This window comes from Macaca mulatta, chromosome 13 (assembly GCF_049350105.2).
Source record: "Macaca mulatta isolate MMU2019108-1 chromosome 13, T2T-MMU8v2.0, whole genome shotgun sequence".
NCBI classification, from domain to species: Eukaryota; Metazoa; Chordata; class Mammalia; order Primates; family Cercopithecidae; genus Macaca; species Macaca mulatta.
Window position 1 is genome coordinate 50,380,992 of NC_133418.1, and position 19,653 is coordinate 50,400,644.

General features: G+C 50.8%; 2 protein-coding genes, 2 long non-coding RNA genes and 1 pseudogene across 26 annotated transcripts; 2 read left to right on the forward strand and 3 right to left on the reverse strand.

Annotated features, from left to right (window-relative positions):
* Positions 1 to 19: 19 nt before the first annotated feature.
* On the reverse strand, positions 20 to 4,021 carry WDR54 (WD repeat domain 54). Of its 14 annotated transcripts, none has more exons than XM_077959336.1 (10): positions 3,957 to 4,021; positions 3,356 to 3,578; positions 2,828 to 2,890; positions 2,374 to 2,440; positions 2,228 to 2,281; positions 1,777 to 1,904; positions 796 to 896; positions 535 to 697; positions 285 to 359; positions 20 to 205 (listed from the first exon to the last, which is right to left on the reverse strand). In XM_077959336.1, exons 1-10 carry the CDS (start codon positions 3,998 to 4,000, stop codon positions 74 to 76), a joined length of 1,050 nt encoding a protein of 349 aa, XP_077815462.1. In that variant the 5' UTR covers positions 4,001 to 4,021; the 3' UTR covers positions 20 to 73. The 14 variants fall into 14 exon arrangements, with proteins under 14 accessions (XP_077815462.1, XP_077815461.1, XP_077815460.1 ...); XM_077959335.1 differs by having other exon boundaries at positions 2,213 to 2,281; XM_077959334.1 differs by having other exon boundaries at positions 544 to 697; positions 3,356 to 3,611.
* Positions 3,523 to 19,117, forward strand: C13H2orf81 (chromosome 13 C2orf81 homolog). Of its 10 annotated transcripts, none has more exons than XR_013402688.1 (8): positions 4,101 to 4,198; positions 9,896 to 10,126; positions 10,215 to 11,751; positions 12,508 to 12,717; positions 13,405 to 13,494; positions 17,224 to 17,410; positions 17,621 to 17,732; positions 18,482 to 19,117. XR_013402688.1 is itself a non-coding variant. In XM_077959269.1 (6 exons), the coding sequence occupies exons 1-6, from the start codon at positions 4,181 to 4,183 to the stop codon at positions 18,516 to 18,518; spliced, it is 2,145 nt and encodes a 714-aa protein (XP_077815395.1). In that variant the 5' UTR covers positions 4,101 to 4,180; the 3' UTR covers positions 18,519 to 19,117. The 10 variants fall into 10 exon arrangements, 7 of the variants coding, with proteins under 7 accessions (XP_014968167.3, XP_077815395.1, XP_077815396.1 ...); XR_013402690.1 differs by having other exon boundaries at positions 17,355 to 17,410; positions 18,482 to 18,966; XR_013402689.1 differs by lacking the exon at positions 13,405 to 13,494.
* Positions 6,804 to 8,884, reverse strand: LOC144333745 (uncharacterized). The gene is made up of 2 exons (XR_013402711.1): positions 7,174 to 8,884; positions 6,804 to 7,038 (listed from the first exon to the last, which is right to left on the reverse strand). It is a non-coding gene; the product is annotated as an uncharacterized LOC144333745 (long non-coding RNA).
* On the forward strand, positions 7,678 to 8,024 carry LOC144333729 (high mobility group protein HMG-I/HMG-Y-like; annotated as a pseudogene).
* On the reverse strand, positions 12,521 to 19,123 carry LOC144333736 (uncharacterized). The gene is made up of 3 exons (XR_013402702.1): positions 18,158 to 19,123; positions 15,837 to 16,071; positions 12,521 to 14,558 (listed from the first exon to the last, which is right to left on the reverse strand). It is a non-coding gene; the product is annotated as an uncharacterized LOC144333736 (long non-coding RNA).
* Between the last annotated feature and the right edge of the window lie 530 nt (positions 19,124 to 19,653).

Here is a 19,653-nt window from a genome sequence, read left to right on the forward strand (position 1 = left end):
TGAGTAATCAGACTAACGCTGGGTGGAGTGGGTACTTTATGAATACCACAGGGACAAAGGAAGGCTGCTCTTCTCACACACTGCTGAATCTCCGGATCTCCGCAAGGTCATAGCCAGTTACGGCAAAGGAGCTGCCCGAGGAATCACAAAATCGAGCACCACACAGCTGGGTGTCAGAGACACACTCACCATGACAGTGTTCCACCTGGGAGAGCAGAGGGCTGGTCAGGGACTGCTGCCCCATGCTCGGGCCCCCCCCATTCCACCCACCCCATGACACATACCTCAATGTAGCCACTCTCTGGGCTTCTGCCCAGCTTCCAGATATGCACAAAGGTGTCCTCACCTGCAGAGAGTAGCTGTGGAAGAGGAAGCGGGGGGAGTCAGAATGCCCTGACAGGGGACAGGTATAAGATGGAATCCCCAGTCGAGGTGCCCCGGGGAGGCACTGAGTTGCGAAGACAAGCCTGTGGTGTTCTCTCAACATTCCACTGCCAGGAAAAAGGGTATGTAGGGACAGAGGAGGAGACTGACCTTGCCCACCTCAGGAGCCAGGTCCAGGGCGCAGATGGCCCGGGCATGGGCATTGATCTGGACATGTAGATTTCCTGTGGCGGCCTCATACAGATGCACTTGTCCGTTCCCATAGCCTGCTGCTATGATCCCCTGCCACAACTGCACAGAGGGGCACGGCACTCTGCAAGGGTGACACCCAACTTTGTTTTGCCAGATCAAATCGTACTCCCCAACCTGAAGCTACCTCAGGAAGCCCTCTACCCCTTCTGCCTCACCTACCCAAATCCTGGAATGCGGGTCAATAATGTGAATTCTGGCCCTGACCGCCAGACACACAGCAAGCCTGAGTCATCTGCCGTCACCATGTCAGCCACACAATCCTGAAGGGAAAGGCAAGATCAGCCCTTCCCTTTCTCCCCTGCTATGGTCCTGTATACAGGGCAGGAGGGGAAGGGAGGCAATGTGTGCATCTTTGCCTCTCCAGGCAAAGGGCAAGATGGGTCTCACTAGCTAGACCCATCAGAAACCACCCCTACCACCAGCGTTCCCTTAGGAAGCATGAACTGCTTTCCTTGAATTTCTTCGTGGAGTCCCATCCTCCAGTAACACGTTAGGAGGGGCTGCATAATTGCCTCACTGGATGGATGATAAAACTGAGGCCACAGTGTCATGACCTTCTGGAGGTCTTGTAGTGAACCAGTCACAGTCATGACTAGACCCTGGGCCCCTGCACCCCCAACACCAGGCAGCCAACACAGCCCATGGGCCTAGCCCTATGCCAGGTACAATGGAGAATATGAATAAGAAAATACCCTCCTCTCAAGAGGTTTGCAAATTAATTGGGGAGACAAGAGTTGTCTTTTGAGGGCAGTGCCAATTCAGGTTTCAGCTAAGAGAGATCAGTGGGAGCTAGAATATGGGGAAGGCTTCCTGGAGAGGATGGATGGCACTGGAGCTGGGCCTGAATAGGTGGGACTTGCCCTAGAGAAGGAGGCTGCACATTTCAGAGCTGGAAAGTATCTTAGAAACCATTTGTTCCAACTCCTCATTTCACATCAGTATTATAAAGCCTTAGTTAACTATAAAATACTACATAAATGTAAAGTATCTCTGGCTTTATCACCGAACCTGGTTGCTAAAGACTAGGAAAATGCAGATTTGCCAATCCACCTGTTTAGTGGCAGAGCCAAGACTCAGAGCCAGGTCCCCTCCCTCCCAGGGTGGGGAAGGCTCCCAGCTGGGTAGGGGAAGTGCACTCACCTGTCCCTGGGCAGGCTCAGTGGCAATGTCTGTGATTGGTGTCTGGTGCCCAGCCAGCTCCTCGCTCAGTACAATGTTGGGACCCTTGGCCGGGATGTCAAACACCAGCACCCGGCCTGACCATGTTCCTATAGCCAGAACCAGTACCCCAGTGATGACTTCCTGACCCACCTGGGTCTCCAGCCACCATACTCAACACTTACTCCATCCCAGAAACCATAGTAACAAAACCCCCTCTCACTGCTCCAACAGCCATGCCCCTTCATTCACTATCCTCATCCTATCCCACCCTGATCCTCTGAACCCTTCCATGGTTTACTGGAGTCTCTGATTCCACTCCAGTTCCACCCTTCCCTCTAACTTTCCACAGTTTCCTCAGGCCCTCATTATCCTCCTGGCCACAACCCACATGCTCCAGCACCCCTCCATGCCCTACCCTTGGCTCCCTCACCCACACAGATGAAGTGGCCACTGGCAGCAATTCCCCGGGCAAACACAGCCTGTACTGAATATGAAAGGGAAGAATGATCAGAAATATCCCTTCCTGCAGCCCTAGCAAACACTCTCTGCCCCTACCCCACTTGGTCCTGCAGGTACCTGGGGAGGCATCTCCAGAGTCCAGTGCATGCCAGTAGACCATGGTGTAGCCATTGGACTCGTACATCTGGAAGACAAGGGCAAGAACCAGGGGGCATAACCCAACTGACCTCTGCTGAGTACTTCACATATCCATGTTAGCCTTAGCCCATTTAATCCTCAAAACAAATCTGGGATGTAGGTACTATTTTTATCCTAATTTTTTCAGAGGATAACAGTGAGAGTGAGAAGTTAATAGTGTAAGAACACACAGCTAGTAAAGGGGCAGATACTGGAGGTGACACTTGGGAACTGGAAAAGATGGAAAGATTGAAGATAAGAAATAGAAAAAAAGTAAGTGGGCCAAGCATGTGAAAAGTTTGGAAGTGTTCAGAGGCAAGTGGGGAAGAGTCTGGAAGCCTGGAGGGGAGCTGAGAAGGCTCTGGTGGGGCAAGCAGGAGAGTCCTCTTCTTACCTGTATTCCTCGATGTGAGGTGAGTACCAGCAGCACTCGGAAGGGGAGGACACACCAGTGGACCTGGAGGGAGGTATATCAGTGTAGGGAGAAAATCAAAGCAGGGAAGATGAGTCTTTTTTTTTGGCGGGGGGTGGGGGGTAATGGAGTCTTGCTGTTTTGCCCAGGCTGGAGTGCAGTGGCACCATCTCGGCTCACTGCAACCTCAGTCTCCTGGGTTCAAGCGATTCTCCTGCCTCAGCCTCCCAAGTAGCTGGGATTACAGGTGCACACCACCACACCCCGTTAATATTTTTGTATTCTTAGTAGAGAAGAGGTTTCACCATGTTGGCCAGGCTGGTCTCGAACTCCTGGCCTCAAGTGCCCGTCTCAGCCTCCCAAAGCGCTGGGATTACAGGCGTGAGCCACCGCGCCGGGCAGAAAGGTGGAGATTCTGAAGTTAGAACATGCCTGCTCCTGAAGGTTTGGAGAGAAAAGGCTGGGGGTAGGACTGGGTTCAGCAACATCACTGCTAACTCCATGCCTCACCTGAGTGATAAGTGGTGGGCTCACTCCAGCACCCTCCTTAGCGTGGAGCTGGCGCTGGGCCAAGGGCACACCCTCAGGAGCAGCGCTGAGAAGCTGGGCGCTTGGTCCATGAACCACACCAAAATACGTGAGGTTGCGAGCCGGCAGCTGCAGCACACTGAGGTTGTTGCACAGGGCGGCGGCCGAGCCTCGAAGGGGAATGGAGCGCTCCCAGCGGAACATTCTGTAGGGAGGTGCCTCCGAATCACCAGGCGCGCTACAAACAGACGCAGCGGAGATGTCCGAGGGAGGCTATCATCGAGCATTTCGAAAGATGCCTGATACTGGGTCACAGGATGGGGTGCCCTGACGACGGTGATGGGGGAGGGTCACATGGCGTGGGGAGGGTCTCGAGGAGCAAGACAGGGGAGTCCCAGGGCTGTTTTGGGGCGACGGGGGAATCGCAGAGGAGGAATGGTGATGACACAGGACCACCCGATGGCCCCAAGCCTGCGAGCCAAATAAGTGTGATGAAGACCCCAAGGCTTTCTACCTCGGCTCGGATCCCTGAAGCCCCCGGCCTAGGTCAGAAGTAACACCCGCAGCCCCCAGATCGGCTCGCCTGACTCTTGGTTCGTAGGGTCCCTCCAAATCCACCGCCACCATAGAGACGACGCACGTACGCACGGCCCTTGGGCGGGGTGAGCGGCCGGAACGTGGCGCGGTTGCCGGGGCAACTGTGGGCGGGGCGAGCGACCCCGAGCGCGTGGTTGCCGAGGCGACTGTTAGGCCGCGGCGCGGCCGGGACGCAGCAGAAACAGCAGAGTTGCTGCGACAGCGTTGGCTATGGCGCACGAAGGCTCGGTGAGCTTCAGTTCAGCTGGGGATGTACCAGAGCCAGGGTCGGCCGTTAAGGACGGTGTCGGGAACAGTGGGCTGGCTCTGGGCCGCCCAGTGCGCCTACTTGCCCCCGCCCACCGCGCGGGAGTTCTAGATGACCTAGGAAGCCACGTCGGTACTCGGGCAGAAAACCTACACCTGCACGGTGCCCACTCAAACGCTTTGTCACACTCAAGCCATGAGGGAAAGGGTCAGTGGGTGGTGTAGAGCCCGAGAACGGGAAGTGGATTTTGAAACAGCTAATGAATGTAGTAAGTCTCTTACGTGGTGGTGAGTATTTAAATGGATAAGCATTTAGAGAGAGAAGATAACAAAAAAATCTATCTCTAGAATTTCAAGAGGAAGAAATATATTAAATAATTCAGAGGCTGCACTTGAAAGTCAGCCTCTGAATTGTTTAAGAACCAATCAATTGTTTAATTGTTTAAGAACCAATCAATTTTAAAATAAAGAAAACGGGGCCGGTTGCAATGGCTCAGGCCTGTAATCCCAGCACTTTGGGAGGCTGAGGCGGGCGGATTGCCTAAGCTCAGGAGTTCAAAACCAGCCAGGCCAACATGTTGAGACCCCGTCTCTACTAAAATACAAAAGATTAGCTGGGTGTGGTGGCGCGGTGCCTGTAGTCCCAGCTACTGGGGAGGCTGAGGCAGGAGAATCGCTTGAACCCGGGAGGCGGAGGTTGCAGTGAGCCGAGATCCCGCCGCTGCACTCTAGCCTAGGTGACAAAGAGAGACTGTCTCCAAAAAAAAAAAAAAAAAAAAAAAAAAAGAAGAAAAAGAAAAAAGAAAACAGATTTGAAGAGCCTTTGTGCAAAAATATCTCTGTCCCCTCTGGTCACCATCACGGGTGTCAGATGCGAAGCTGGGAGGGGAGGTCTAAGGAACCAACTCTCTTTACCCAGTCCAGTCAGCCCTGCTCTAGTCAAGCTTGGCCTGGGCTGTGGGCCACTCTTGGTGCTTGCCACAGGGCTCTTCTCACTGGTGGATGGGGTAATGAGACTTAAGGGATTTTGAGTTCAGTGCAAGACTTAGGAAACAGCAGATTTGGGGAGATAATGAATTTTAGGAAACAGATATGAGACAAAGTTTTACAGGGCAATAAGCAAAGGTTTGGGAAGATCACATTTGGAGGTGCATTTTGGAAGGAACCAGGTTCAGGGAGACTGTTGTGGGGAATTGAGGGAGCTCCCAAGAGATTGTTTGTAAACTTTTTATGTCCCTAAAGTGAGTTTTGGGGACTAGTCTTTTTTTTTTTTTTTTAAGCGATTACAAAAGGAAACAAACTCATTGTAGAGAACTTACAAAATAGAAAAGAGCATAGGAAGGAAATGTACTCTCTGTTATCATTTTGATGTTTTCCTTTTGTTGAACACATAGTGGTTTACATATATGAAATCATAATTGATATGTAATTTTGTATCCTGCTTCTTTCACTTAATATTACATCATAAACATTTGCTTTATGCCATTGCAAATTCTTTCTAAAGATTACCTTTAATGGCTGGGTCAGTGGCTCATGCCTGCGAGGTGAGGAGATCACTTGAGGCCAGTTCAAGACAAGCCTGGCCAACATGGTGAAACCCCATCTCTACTAAAAATAGAAAAAAAATTAGCCGGGCCTTGTGGCAGGCGCCTGTAATCCCAGCTACTCAGGAGGCTGAGGCAGGAGAATTGCTTGAACCTGGGAGGTAGAGGTTACAATGAGCCGAGATCTTGCCACTGCACTCCAGCCTGGGTGACAGAGCGAAACTCCGTCTCAAAAACAAACAGAAAAGATTACCTTTAATCATTGCGTAATATTTCAGTATATATAGCATAGTCAATTATTTATTCTCTTTTTAAAGACATATTTTCAATATTCTGCTATTATAAAAATACCACAGGGAATTTGTTGGAGAATATATATATATTAAGAACCAAAAAATATATATATATTTTTTTGAGACGGAGTCTCTCTCTGTTGCCCAGGCTGGAGTGCAGTGGCTGGATCTCAGCTCCCTGCAAGCTCTGCCTCCCAGGTTTACACCATTCTCCTGCCTCAGCCTCCCCAGTACCTGGGACTACAGGCGCCCGCCACCTCGCCCAGCTAGTTTTTTGTATTTTTTAGTAGAGACGGGGTTTCACCGTGTTAGCCAGGATGTTCTCGATCTCCTGACCTCGTGATCCACCCGTCTTGGCCTCCCAAAGTGCTGGGATTACAGGCTTGAGCCACCGCGCCCGGCCTGGAGAATATATTTTTATATTCATTTCAGAAAATGCCTTTTGGTTGTATTTATAGAACTGAAATTGCAGGGTTGAAGAAGTGAAAACATTTTTTGATGTCTTCATGCATACTGTTGCAGCATGATGTCACACTAAACCTTTGCCAATGTTGAGTATTCTTGTTTTTAAAATAATTTCTAATTTGATGAACTAGAAATCAGAATCTCAATACTATATTTATTAGTCATCTACAGCCCCTCTTTTGTGAAATGTCACATCCTTTGCTTATCTTTGGGATCTCAAATGGTTTTTCTTCTTATAGTTTAAATTTTTATTGCAATGTAGCCCAAGCTGGACTTGAACTCCTGGGCTCAAGCAATCTCCCTGCCTCAGCCTCCCAAGCAGCTGGTACTATGGGTGTGCACCACTGTGCCTGGCCATTTTTCTTCTTCTATTTTTTATTTTATTAGTATTTATTTATTTATTTATTTATTTATTTATTTATTTGAGACAGAGTCTCGCTCTGTCACCCAGGCTGGAGTTCGACAGGATGATCTCAGCTCACTGCAAACTCTGCCTCCTGGGTTCAAGTAATTCTCATGCCTCGGCCTCCCTAGTAGCTGAGATTACAGGCGCCCACCACCATACCTGGCTAATTTTTGTATTATTAGTAGAGACGGGGTTTCACCATGTTGGCTAGGCTGATCTAGAACTGCTGACCTCAAATGATCCACCCACCTCAGCCTCCCAAAGTGCTGGGATTACAGGCATGAACCACCGCGCCCGGCCATTTTTTAAATATGAGCTTTTAATTTACTCGGGATATTTATCTTTTTTTCATATTTGTTACAAATGTCTTTGGTTGAGACGCTCTGGAGTCAGACTTGCATGTGAATGCATTCTGACTTCACTACCTCCTACTTGTGTGATACTGGGTAAATTACCATAAAATGGAGATAAGAATAGTTGATTTAAAAAAAAAAAATGTAGAGAACTTTTTAGCTCCCCTGAGGCGGGGCTGCGCTGTCCTAAGGGGGACTCCGAGCCTGGGCTATTTCTGGCGCTGGCGCGGCTCCAGGAAGGCATCCGCATTTGTGACCAGCGGTGGCAGCGGTGGAGCCTGGCCGGGCCTCAGCGCCCAGCACCGCCGCTCCCACCAAACCGGAGCATGCACCACAGGCTGGCGGCCGAGTTCGCCCATCCCAGCCATCACTCTTCCACCTGCTCCTTAGAGAAGGGAAGATGAGCAAGTCAAGCTCAAAGTCCAGCCAGCCCTTGGCCTCCAAGCAGAAAAAGGATGGCACTGAGAAGCGGGGCCGTGGCAGGCCCCACTAGTAGCCTCCGGTGAGTCCCGGGACATTGCTGGTATGGAGTCAGAAGGAGCCCAGCGAAATGCCAACACCTAAGAGACCTCGGGCCGACCAAAGGGAAGCAAAAACAAGGGTGCTGCTAAGACCCGGAAAACCACCACAAGTCCAGGAAGGAAACCAAGGGAAAGACCCAAAAAACTGGAGAAGGAGGAAGAGAAGGGCATCTCGCAGGAGTCCTCACCGAAGGAGCAGCTTCCTTCTGGGACTGGACAGCTTTGATCCACTCCCACCCCGCCACACCCTCCACCCCCTCCCGACACCCACCATCACCACCGCCTCCTGCCACCACCCCCATCTTCCACCTGGCCCTCACCACCACACTACACAACACACCAGCCGCTGCAGGGTCCCTATAGGCTGAGTGGGGAGGACTTTTCCCCTGGCCTGTTCCCACCCCCAACCCCCGCCCACCCACTCATACATATGTGCCCTCCTGGACAAGTCTAATGTCCCACTTAGCCGCACCCTGCACCTGCTGCGTCCCCACTCCTTTGGTGGTGGGGACATTGCTCTCTGTGCTTTTGGTTTGGGGGCCACCTCTCTGCTCCTCCACTGTTCCCTCTGGCTTCCCATAGAGGGGCCTGGGAGGGCTCCCCTGGCCTTAAAAGGGGCCCAAGCCCCCATTCTGGGACACCCCACTCCACTGTCCTGGCAGCAGCAGGTGTGGCCAATGGAGGGGGGTGCTGGCCCCCAGGATTCCCCCAGCCAAACTGTCTTTGTCACCATGTGAGGCTCACACCTTTCATCCTTCCCCACCTTCCCTAGTCCCTGCACTAGATTGGACAGCCCCCATTGGCTACAGGAAAGCAGGAGGGGTGTGAGTCCCCTACTCCCTCTTTGCAGTGGCCCCAGCCCCCTTACCCTCTGCCTGGGTACTGAGTGCATATTGCAGTGATGGAGATGCAGTCACCTATTGTCCAGGTGAGGCCCATGAGCCCTGTGGCAGCCACCTGAGGTGGGCTGGGGCTGCTCCCCCACCCCTACTTTGCTTCTACCACTTGGCCATTTCCCCCTCCTCAGATGGGGCACCAATAACAAGGAAACCACCCTTCCCACTCCCAACCCTCCTGCTCCTGCCACCCCCCAAGGTTCTGGTTCCATTTTTCCTTTGTTCACAAACTACCTCCAGACAGTTGTTTTGTTTTTGGTTCAATGTTCCATTCTTTGACATCCATCATTGCTGCTGCTACCAGCGCTAAATATTTGTTCATCCACATTGCCTCCTGCTCTGCACAAGATCCCCTCCCCCAAGTTACTCTTCGTGGGGAAGAGGGGCTGGGGCATGGCAGGCTGGGTGACCGACTACTCCAGTCGGGGTCCTGCCCCTAGGATGCTGCCCCAGAGAGAGCAAGGGGGCCCGAATCCACGATAAAGGGTGTAGGGGCCACCTCCTTCCCCTGGTCTGTCAGGGAGGGGTAGCCATTATTTGTCCCACCCTGGGGCTCCCCCTCTGGTTTCCTATTTGCAGTTACTTGAATTTAAAAAAAAACAAAAAAATCCTTTTCTGGAAAGCAAAATGTGGAGAAGACTCTAAATAGCACCAATAATTCCAGGACCGTTTACTGAATTGTCTTTCTCAAGTACTTTGAACACTGAAGAATTTTGAACACTTTGCAGTGGTATAAGGGCCATGAAGTTAAACCTTCACATTGCCTGAGTTTGCTCACTGTGTGCTCCTAAGCAAGGATGGTTAACTTCTGTCAGTTTCTTTCTTCTTTTTTTTTCTTTTCTTTCTTTCTTTTCTTTTCTTTTTTTTTTTTTTTTTTTTTTTTTTTGAGACGCAGTCTCACTGTAGCCAGGTTGGAGTGCAGTGGCGCAATCTGCTCACTGCAACCTCCATCTCCTGGGTTCAAGCAATTCTCCTGCCTCAGCCTCCCCACTTCAGTTTATCTGTCAATTGTGGTTAGTGGGCTGTTAATGAAAATTATTAGGTGAAACATCTACTAAGTATCAGTCACATATGGGCTCTTCCTCAATTGGCCCTTTTCCTTCCCACTAGACAACTGGAGAAAGCTTCCTTCTAACCTACAGCTACTCTTAGGTTCCACTTCTTGGTTTCCTGCTCTGACTGCCCTGTTTTGTTCTCACAGAGGCAGGAGAGGCAGGTCCGAGACCGCGGGGTGACCCGGTCCAAGGCGGAAAAAGTACGGCCGCCCACTGTGCCAGTGCCGCAGGTGGATATTGTGCCTGGGCGGCTCAATGAGGCCGAGTGGATGGCGCTTACCGCCCTCGAGGAGGGCGAGGACGTGGTAGGGGACATCTTGGCCGACTTGCTGGCTCGAGTCATGGACTCTGCTTTCAAAGTCTACCTGACTCAGCAGGTGGGCCGGGATTCGGGTCCTTCAGACTCATTTCCTCCCTCTCCCGCCTCTCCCTGCCGACCTGAGAGACCCTCTCTCGCCTCCGCAGTGCATTCCATTCACCATCAGCCAGGCCCGAGAGGCCATGCTGCAGATCACGGAGTGGCGCTTCCTGGCCCGGGACGAGGGAGAATCTGCAGTGGCTGAGGACCCTACATGGGGTGAGGACGAGGAACCTTCGGCATGCACGACAGACTCCTGGGCTCAAGGTTCAGTGCCCGTGCTGCACGCGCCCACCTCGGAGGGCCTGGAGAACTTCCAAGGCGAAGTACACTCCTCAGGAACCTCTCCGGTCTCCTTTGCCCCTACTCCTGCTCTCCCCTTTCCGACATCTCACTGTCCGAGTGCATTTCCCCAGCACCCTGGGGGCGTGGACCAGATCCCTTTAGGAAGGTCATGGATGGGTCGAGGCTCCCAGGAGCAGATGGAATCTTGGGAGCCTTCTCCGGAGCTGAAAGTCACCTCTGCCCCTCCTGCTACGTCAGAGCTGTTTCAGGAGGCAGGGCCCGGCGGTCCTGTAGAGGAAACGGACGGCCAGTCTAGAGGCCTCTCCTCGGCCGGGTCCTTGAGCGCGAGCTTCCAACTGTCGGTGGAGGAGGCGCCTGCGGAGGATGCCGACCCTTCTCTGGAGCCGTACCTGGTGGCCAGCTCCCAGGCCTTAACCGAGAGGGGACAGCCGCTGGACTTCCATTTGTCATTGGAGGACCTCTACTGTTGCATGCCCCAACTGGACGCGGCTGGGGATCGGCTGGAACTCAGGTCGGAGGGGGTGCCCCGCATTGCCTCAGGCGTGTCGGAGTCCTGCCCCTCTGTGGGCGACGCCACCGGCCCCTCGGAGTCCTCCCAGCAGCAGCGGGCCGGATCCTCGGATGTGCGGCTGAGCGCCCAGCACCACAGGATGCGCCGCAAGGCGGCCGTGAAGCGCCTGGACCCTGCGCAGCTCCCGTGCCACTGGGTGTGCCCTGTGGCTGAGGTCCTGGTCCCAGACTCTCAAACACGCCCCTTGGAAGCCTACCGCGGACGCCAGCGGGGCGAGAAGACCAAGGCCCGGGCCGAACTCCAAGCCCTCGGCCCCAGCACCCGTGTCTCCCCTGCAGTGTTCTTCCCTCTCCGGCCAGGCGTTCCTTTCCGTGCCTTGGACTCGGGCCCCGCACTCCAGTTCCCCACTTTAAATTTAGGCCTATCGTCACCATCCTTCAGGTCAAAGCTGTCACTCCCCGACTCCAGGATCCGCTTCCTCACCGCACACCCGGTGCTCCCTGATGTGGCCCGCAGCCTTAGCCCCAAGCTGTGGCCTAGTGCCAGGTGGCCCAGCGGTTGGGAGGGGGAGGCCGAGCTGCTGGGCGAGCTGTGGACTGGCCGGACCCGTGTGCCTCCACAGGGTCTGGAGCTGGCAGACAGGGAGGGCCAGGATCCTGGCAGATGGCCTCGAACCACACCCCCGGTCCTTGAAGCCACTTCCCAGGTGATGTGGAAGCCGCTGTTGCTGCCAGAAGCCCTGAAGCTGGCCCCTGGTGTGAGCATGTGGAACCGGAGCACCCAGATGTTGTTCAGCTCGGGTGTGCCTGAACAAGAGGACAAAGAAGGTAGCACCTTTCCTCCCGTTGAGCAACACCCCATCCAGACAGGTGCCCCAAAGCCCCAGGTGACCATAGCACAGCTAATGAAGAACTCAACCCCCAAAGTGTGGTCACACTCCTCTAAGCCCGCTGCCTCACTCTGATCCCTTAGCCTCTGGCAGTGGTAACAGGCCCCTCCCTCTGCTTGCCAGAAATAAACACCTGAGTTGCCTTAGGAACTAGTCTGATGTCTCTTGTCAGTTTCTTCCAAGGGTGTCCACCCTCTCACTGAACTCCAAGGGGAGCAGTTATCCTGCAGGCCTAGAAGAAGATAGAACCAGGGTTCAGGAAATAATCCTCTCGCCACCCTTAGGAGACCCTGCTTTAGGGCCAAAACTGGCCCATCGCAGAGGTATTGTAGAGAAATCCCCGTCCTCCAAAGGAGTACACATAAGGGCTGCCAGCAGGTCTGGCTCTGTAGAGAGAACTTGGAGTCTCCTTTCAGTAGGGGAGGAAGGAGATGGCCCTGCATAAGCAAAGAGTGATTCGAGATATGAAGAACTTGATTTCTTGCTTCCCCCGTCCCTGGAGCTTGGTCACTTCACCTTAGACTGCAAATCCAAATTTCACTTTTGGAGTTAAGGAGGAACTCTCAAATTCAAACAGTATATTGAACAAACTCAAGAGTCAGTGCCTCCTTAAATTTTATCTCAGGCTCCACACCTGCCTTGTTGCTGGTCTCCACTCTGCCCAGATTTATCCTGCACCCACTTCCTCCTACAGCATTTCCCCAGCAGGCCCAGGAAGTTTCTGCTGTGTTGCTGTGGGCCGCACTCAGCATCCTAGTCTGGGGCGCTGGTTCTGTCTTCCTTATTCTGGTCCTCCTGCTTCAACTATGTGTGCTGCTCTGGCAGAAGTCTCATCCCTGGGACCTCCAGCGCTGCTCCACAGATCTGACTGGGAAAACAGCCATAGTGACTGGGGCCAACAGTGGTGAGTGCTCCTGCCACCCCGAATCCTCACTGTGGTCCTCAGCCTACAACAACTCTCACAGGGAAGGCAGGGAGAAGCATCCACTATCAACACCCTGGTTCCTCCCCTAGAGTGTCCCTTATTCACTGTAGTCACCACCCAGCCAAAGCTGTCCTCCCACAGGCATCAGGAAGGTTGTATGCCAGGACCTAGCTCAGTGTGGGGCCTAAGTGATCCTTACCTGTCAGAGCAGGGAATGTGGACAGTAAGCCCTGGCTGAGATTCAAGCAGCCTCAAACAGTAACGGCCTCCTGCTTGGTGAGGTGGACCTTAGCTCCATGACCTCTATTCGGAGCTTTGCCTGGAGGCTTCTACAGGAGAATCCTGAGATACATCTGCTGGTAAACAATGCTGGTATGTGCCTTGGCTTGCTTCTCCAAACACCTTTCTGCAGCCTCCTTTCTAGCTCAGGAACCCTAAAACAGGTGTCCTCAAAGCCTAACGTATGCAATCTTACCAGAATACACTAATCCATACCCTCCCCTAAAAAGCCAACATTGAGTTATAGCCTTAAACTTCATCGCCCCCATCTTTGCATGTACATGCCCCTGTGGCATTTCTGCTGAAGGTAATATGTCCCTCCCAGACCTTGTCTCCCTCAAGGTGGTCCCTTTATCACTCAATGCCAGTGTTTTCATTTCCTCCCAGGATTCCCCAAGACACTTACCCCAGAGGGCCTGGATCTTACCTTTGTCACTAACTATGTTGGGCCCTTTCTGCTCACAAATCTACTCCAAGGTAAGGAAGGATGGGCACCTTCTGTGCTGCCCCTCTTCCCTGTACCCCTGGCATTCTAGTGACTGTCTCCCAGGACCACCTCTTGCCTCTTGGCACCCAACTGCTTGCTGAGTGGTGACCCAACACACTTTTTGTGTTACACATCAGAGAGGCCCAGCTGGCACAAGCCAGTATTAGAAGGCTGGTAGAAGAATCATTCAGCCCAAAATATAATCAGCAAGGGGATATGAGATCCCAGATCTCCTCCCATCCCCTAGTTCCAGCCAGACCAGTACAGTCAGTTTTTGCAACGAAGGCTTCTTGAGGGGGATACTAGGCATCAGAAACAGAGAAAGCAAGAAGACCCAGTTTATTTTCTCAGGGTTGGCCAGAGGTGTAGGCCATACAGGTGATACAGTTGATGCATTACTGCCTTGGGCCTAAGTCCTTTGAAGAGGCCCTTTCTGATTGAGAAAGTTTGGCTCCTCCGGGGAAAGGTTTGGGGAGTGGGTGGCAGGCACATTCTCCCGGATGTTTTCTCTTAGATTGTAGAATAGCCCCTTTATTATTTTTGTTTGTTTTTTTAAAAAAAATTACTCATCCCCTTGCAATGTGATAGCCTCTTTAAAAGAAAAGCAATTTTTTTTGGGGGGGGTCAGGTAATACATATCCAAAGTACAAAATTGAAAGTGTACAAAAGGATATAGAGAGTTTTTTTTTTTTTTTTTTAACTATTCTTCTCTTCTTGTACATCAACCACCTGTTCCCCCGCCGAGAGGCAACTCAGGGTCTCACGTATCCTTTCGTGGTCAACTAAATTAATCCCAACTGGAAAGTGAACAAAGGCAAAACTCTATGCACCTGCAAGTATGATTGTTTTTGTCCCTTTCCACAAATTGTAACATGTCATGACACTATCTGCATCTTGCTTAGTTTCTTAAACTTCTTTCCTGTCTCCTCTTCTGTAATCTATTATCCCCACTGCCACATCTAGTAACCACTTTTCATCATGACACTTTCTTGCTTAAAATCCTTTGAAGGTACCCCTCTCCTTTGTAGGATGAACTCTAAGCCCCTTCTCTCCACTTAGAAGGCCCTGTGCTAGGCCGGGCGTGGTGGCTCATGCCTGTAATCCCAGCACTTTGAGAGGCTGAGGTGGGCTAATCACCTGAGGTCGGGAGTTCGAGACCAGCCTGACCAACATGGAGAAACCCCATCTCTAGTAAAAATACAAAATTAGCCGGGCATGGTGGTGCATGCCTGTAATCCCAGCTACTCGGGAGGCTGAGGCAGGAGAATTGCTTGAACCTGAGTGGTGGAGGTTTCAGTGAGCTGAGACTGCGCCATTGCACTCCAGCTTGGGCAACAAGAGTGAAACTCTGTCTCAAAAAAAAAAAAAAAAAAAACCCCTCCACTGGCTGAGAGCCTTGCCTTTTGCCCTTCCTTAACCCACCTCCTAGTCTCCAGCCAGGCAATCTGCAGCTCTTGGACCATGGTCTGGTTTTTTTTTCACCCTCTTGCTGTGTTTTTGCACATATGGTTCCTTCTACCTGGGATATCCTTTCTCATCGTGTTGGCCTGGCTAACTTTAGTTCACCTGCCAAGATGCAGCACAGATATCACCTCTGCTGTGGATCTTTCCACAACCTTCACCTCCCCCAGTCACCCCCATTTACTGGGCTCCATTAGCCCCCTTGGACACATCTTTGTGACTGCACTGATGTTGCTCTGTGAGGATCAGTCTCTCCAACTGAGCAGAGAGTGCTTTTGGTCTCTATGTCACTGTCTGCAAATTTAAAGTCCATTGTCTTCTTTAAGAATAATTTTCTTTCCAGCAAATTTTGGCTAAATACCACCTGCTCAGTTGTTCATTTATAATTTGTAATTTTTAAATTTTATTTTGTATTAATTTTTTTTTTCCTGGGGAGACAAAGTGCAGGTGTTGGAAGCAGCCCATGCAGCAGGCTGGCCTCCTGCTGAGTGATTCTTAATTTCAGTGTAAGCCTTGAAATAGTTTTAGCATTTTAAAAACAATACTGTAAACTGATATGTGACAACTGTTTTTTATACTTTATATAATCCAGCCTTTTTTTTTTTTTTTTTTGAGACGGAGTTTTGCTCTTGTTTCCCAGGCTGGAGTGCAATGACGCGATTTTGGCTCACTGCAACCTCCACCTCCTGGGTTCAAGCGATTCTCCTGCCTCACTCTCCTGATGAGCTGGGATTATAGGCGCCCAACACCACGCCCGGCTAATTTTTTGTATTTTTGCTAGAGATGGGGTTTCGCCATGTTGGGCAGGCTGACCTCAGGTGATCCACCTGCCTTGGCCTCTCAAAGTGCTGGGATTACAGGCATGAGCCACCACACCCGGTCAATCCAGATTTTTTTGTATACTTACTGATATGGTTTGGCTCTGTGTCCCCACCCAAATCTCATCTTGAACTGTAATCCCCACATGTGGAGGGAGGGACCTGGTGGGAAGTGATTGGATCATGGGGGCAGTTTCCCCCATGCTGTTCTTGTGAGAATGAGAGAGATCTCACAAGATCTGATGGTTTTAAAAATGGCAATTTTCCCCTGCCTGCTCTCTGTCTCACCTGCGACCATGTAAGACATGCCTTGCGGCCGGGCGCGGTGGCTCAAGCCTGTAATCCCAGCACTTTGGGAGGCCGAGACGGGCGGATCACGAGGTCAGGAGATCGAGACCATCCTGGCTAACACGGTGAAACCCCGTCTCTACTAAAAATACAAAAAACTAGCCGGGCGAGGTGGCGGGCGCCTGTAGTCCCAGCTACTCCGGAGGCTGAGGCAGGAGAATGGCGTAAACCCGGGAGGCGGAGCTTGCAGTGAGCTGAGATCTGGCCACTGCACTCCAGCCCGGGCTACAGAGCAAGACTCCGTCTCAAAAAAAAAAAAAAAAAAAAAAAAAAAAAAAAAAAAAAGACATGCCTTGCTTCCCCTTTGTCTTCCGCCATGATTATAAGTTTCCTGAGATCTCCTTAGCCATGCAGAGTTGTGAGTCAATTAAACCTTTTTTGTTTATAAATTACCCAGTCTCAGGTAGCATCTTAATAGTGGTGTGAGAACAGACTAAAACACTTACGTACTATTTTAAACATTTTTTAAAGATTTAACTTTAAGACTGTAATTTTGTTTTTGTTTTTGTTTTTTAATATTAAACTTGTCAATAGTTTTCCAGTGATGGCCTTCCCTAGCTTTGTTTCTTTAAAAATATTTTCTCAAGTATCTCTGCACACATATTTCTTTTCCCCCAAACCTAGCACCCTTATGTCCTTAGCACCTAGCTTAGTGTCTGCCATATTCCAGGTGCCTAATGAACATTTGTGGGATGGCTAAATGAAGGAATTAATGTATAAATACATGAAAGCAACTTTCACAGTGTTTCCAGCTTCTCCTTCCCCTTCTTAGCCATCAGTGAAATAAAACATATAAATGAGGATCAATTAAGTTAGCTTCAACTAGCACGTACAAGAAAAGCAAGGCAAAACTCTAAACAGTAATATGAAAGAAGAAAAAGATCATTAGGAAGGCACCTAATAATGAAAATGAGGTCCCATCTAACATTAAGCTCTCCTATGCCTAGCCCAGATTTCTGGATAGGGGCCCCACTGCCCCTTCTTAGAGAGCCCTGCTCTCCTATCTTCTGGAGAAGCAGGTTGGGGAGTGAGCATGGGAGTTTACTCTAGAACTTGGATTGAAGGAGTATGGTCCCTCTCATCTCTACCCAGGGGCCCTACAACTGGCAGAGTCAGCCCCAGGGGTGAATGTGTCTTCCGTTCAGTATGCACATGGGTACATTGATGAGGGGCATCTGACAGGCTGGAGGCCCTTCGACCTTTAACCAAAACTATGACTGCAGCAAACTGCTATTGACTTCATTCACTGGAGAGCTTGCCCAGAGACTTCCAGGAACAGGTAACTGCCTCTGACACCCCTTACTCCACTCCCAGCACCACCTCCCAACCTTTCACATCTCCTTCCAACATGTCCTGGCCATAAAGTACTCCCAATGTGCCCCCAAACCAGGATTTTATTCCACTCCAACTATCATCTGTGTACCCTCTATTTCTCTCAATCCTGTATTCACATCATTTCAACCTTTTCCCATTCTTTCATCTCCCACAGTATTTCTTTCCTGCTGGTGTTTTCAATACCAGCATCATCCATCGTGTTCCTCCTGCAGTTCACCCAACACTTCCAATACCTATTCTTCCTTACTGGCTTGGATACCATTAAGGTAAGCTATGGAGCACCAGTGTCCCCTGCACCACCCTCAAGTCGCTGGTCAACACTACCCAACAGACTTGGAAGGACCCTTCCCTCATTTGCATGCTGCTGAACTACACTTAACCCCTTTTTTTTTATTTTTTATTTTTATTATTTTTTTTGAGACGGAGTCTCACTCTGTTGCCCAGGCTGGAGTGCAGTGGCCGGATCTCAGCTCACTGCAAGCTCCGCCTTCCAGGTTTACACCATTCTCCTGCCTCAGCCTCCTGAGTAGCTGGAACTACAGACGCCTACCACCATGCCCGGCTAATTTTTTTTTTTTTTTTTTTTTTTGTATTTTTAGTAGAGACGGGGTTTCACCGTGTTAGCCAGGATGGTCTCGATCTCCTGACCTCGTGATCCGCCCGTCTCGGCCTCCCAAAGTGCTGGGATTACAGGCTTGAGCCACTGCGCCCGGCCCCACTTAACCCCTTTTATCGGTCATCCTCCTCTCTCTTCACTTTGCACTCTCCTTGTGTCTCACCTTCTTCGGAATGACTGTGAATGCTGTGGAGCCCGGTGTTGTGTACATGGGGATTATGAGGCATTTCTCTCGGCCGTACCGCTTCTTCTTCTGGCTTGTCAGCTTCTTCATGAAGGTGGGTGGGGGAAAGAACTGATTTGGCCTAGAGGAATGGGGCAGGGCTCAACTTCTCAGTGTGTCCCAGGAGGCCAAAGTTTGCCTGGCATGACTTCTTTTTTGCTCCTCCCTCCCAACAGGATCTCAAATAAAGTGTATTCCCAGTCCTCTCCTTGAGCTTGGCAGAGGAGCAGGATGGTATTTCTGGAAAATATTTCAGCAGTTCCTGTGTGATAACTCTTCCCATTAAAGCCTCTCAGGATCCTCATGTTGCCCAGAGGCTCTGTAATGCCTCAGTTTGACTGACAAGCCTAGTCAAGATTGGACTGACCCTCTGTGACCTCTGCCCTAACTTGCCACCCTTCCTCTAACTTCCAGCACTTACTCTGATTATGCCCTTTGTTTGCTGGCTTCTAGGACCAATCACTGTCCAATATAATGACCTCTGCCTGTTGGCTTACTGATGACTTGAGAGCCAAGAATAGTCAGGGGCCAGCTGTAATCCCAATGCTTTGGGAGGCCGAGGTGGGCAGATTGCTTGAGCTCAGGAGTTCATGACCAGCCTGAGCAACTTGGTGAAACCCCATCTCTATGAAAAAATACAAAAATTAGCTGAGCAGAGTGATGTGTTCCTGTGGTCCCAGTTACTCAGGAGAGTAAGGTGGGAGGATTGCATTGAGACCAGGAGATCAAGGCTGCAGTGAGCCATGATGGCGCCACTGCACTCCAGCCTGGGTGACAGAGCAAGACCCTGTCTCAAAAAGAAAAAACAAAAAGAATAATCGACACAGTTTAATTTTCCACTTTACTGCCAGTTCGCTGGTGGAAGTACTCATCCTTTAGGCACTAGGATCTCCCAACCTACCGAGTGTCACGGCGGGTTGTGGTGACTTGAAGTAAAACTCCTTCCAGGGAGTGTTAGGGTTACCAGTAAGAAGGGAAATTTTCATTTGTACCTCTTGATTCCCAGACCTGTGCTTCTTGCCTATGGGGAAGACAGCCCCACACAGTGACCTCTGGATTAAGCCATATACCACATCCTATAGCACAGCACCCCAACCTCATAGGGTGTTGTCTCCCAGCTAGTATTATATTGAGCCTGCTCTGGGTGATCCAGTTAATTTAGGGAGTATGAGCCCATTGCTCCTTTTCTGGGATCCTTGTTCATATATATAAATTTTAGAATCAGCTGTTTGAATTTCACACACACACACACACACACACACACCCCCCCTGTTGGGGATTGCATTGAATCTATAGATCTACTTGGGAGGATTGACATTTTTATGAGATTGAGTCTTCCCAACCGTGG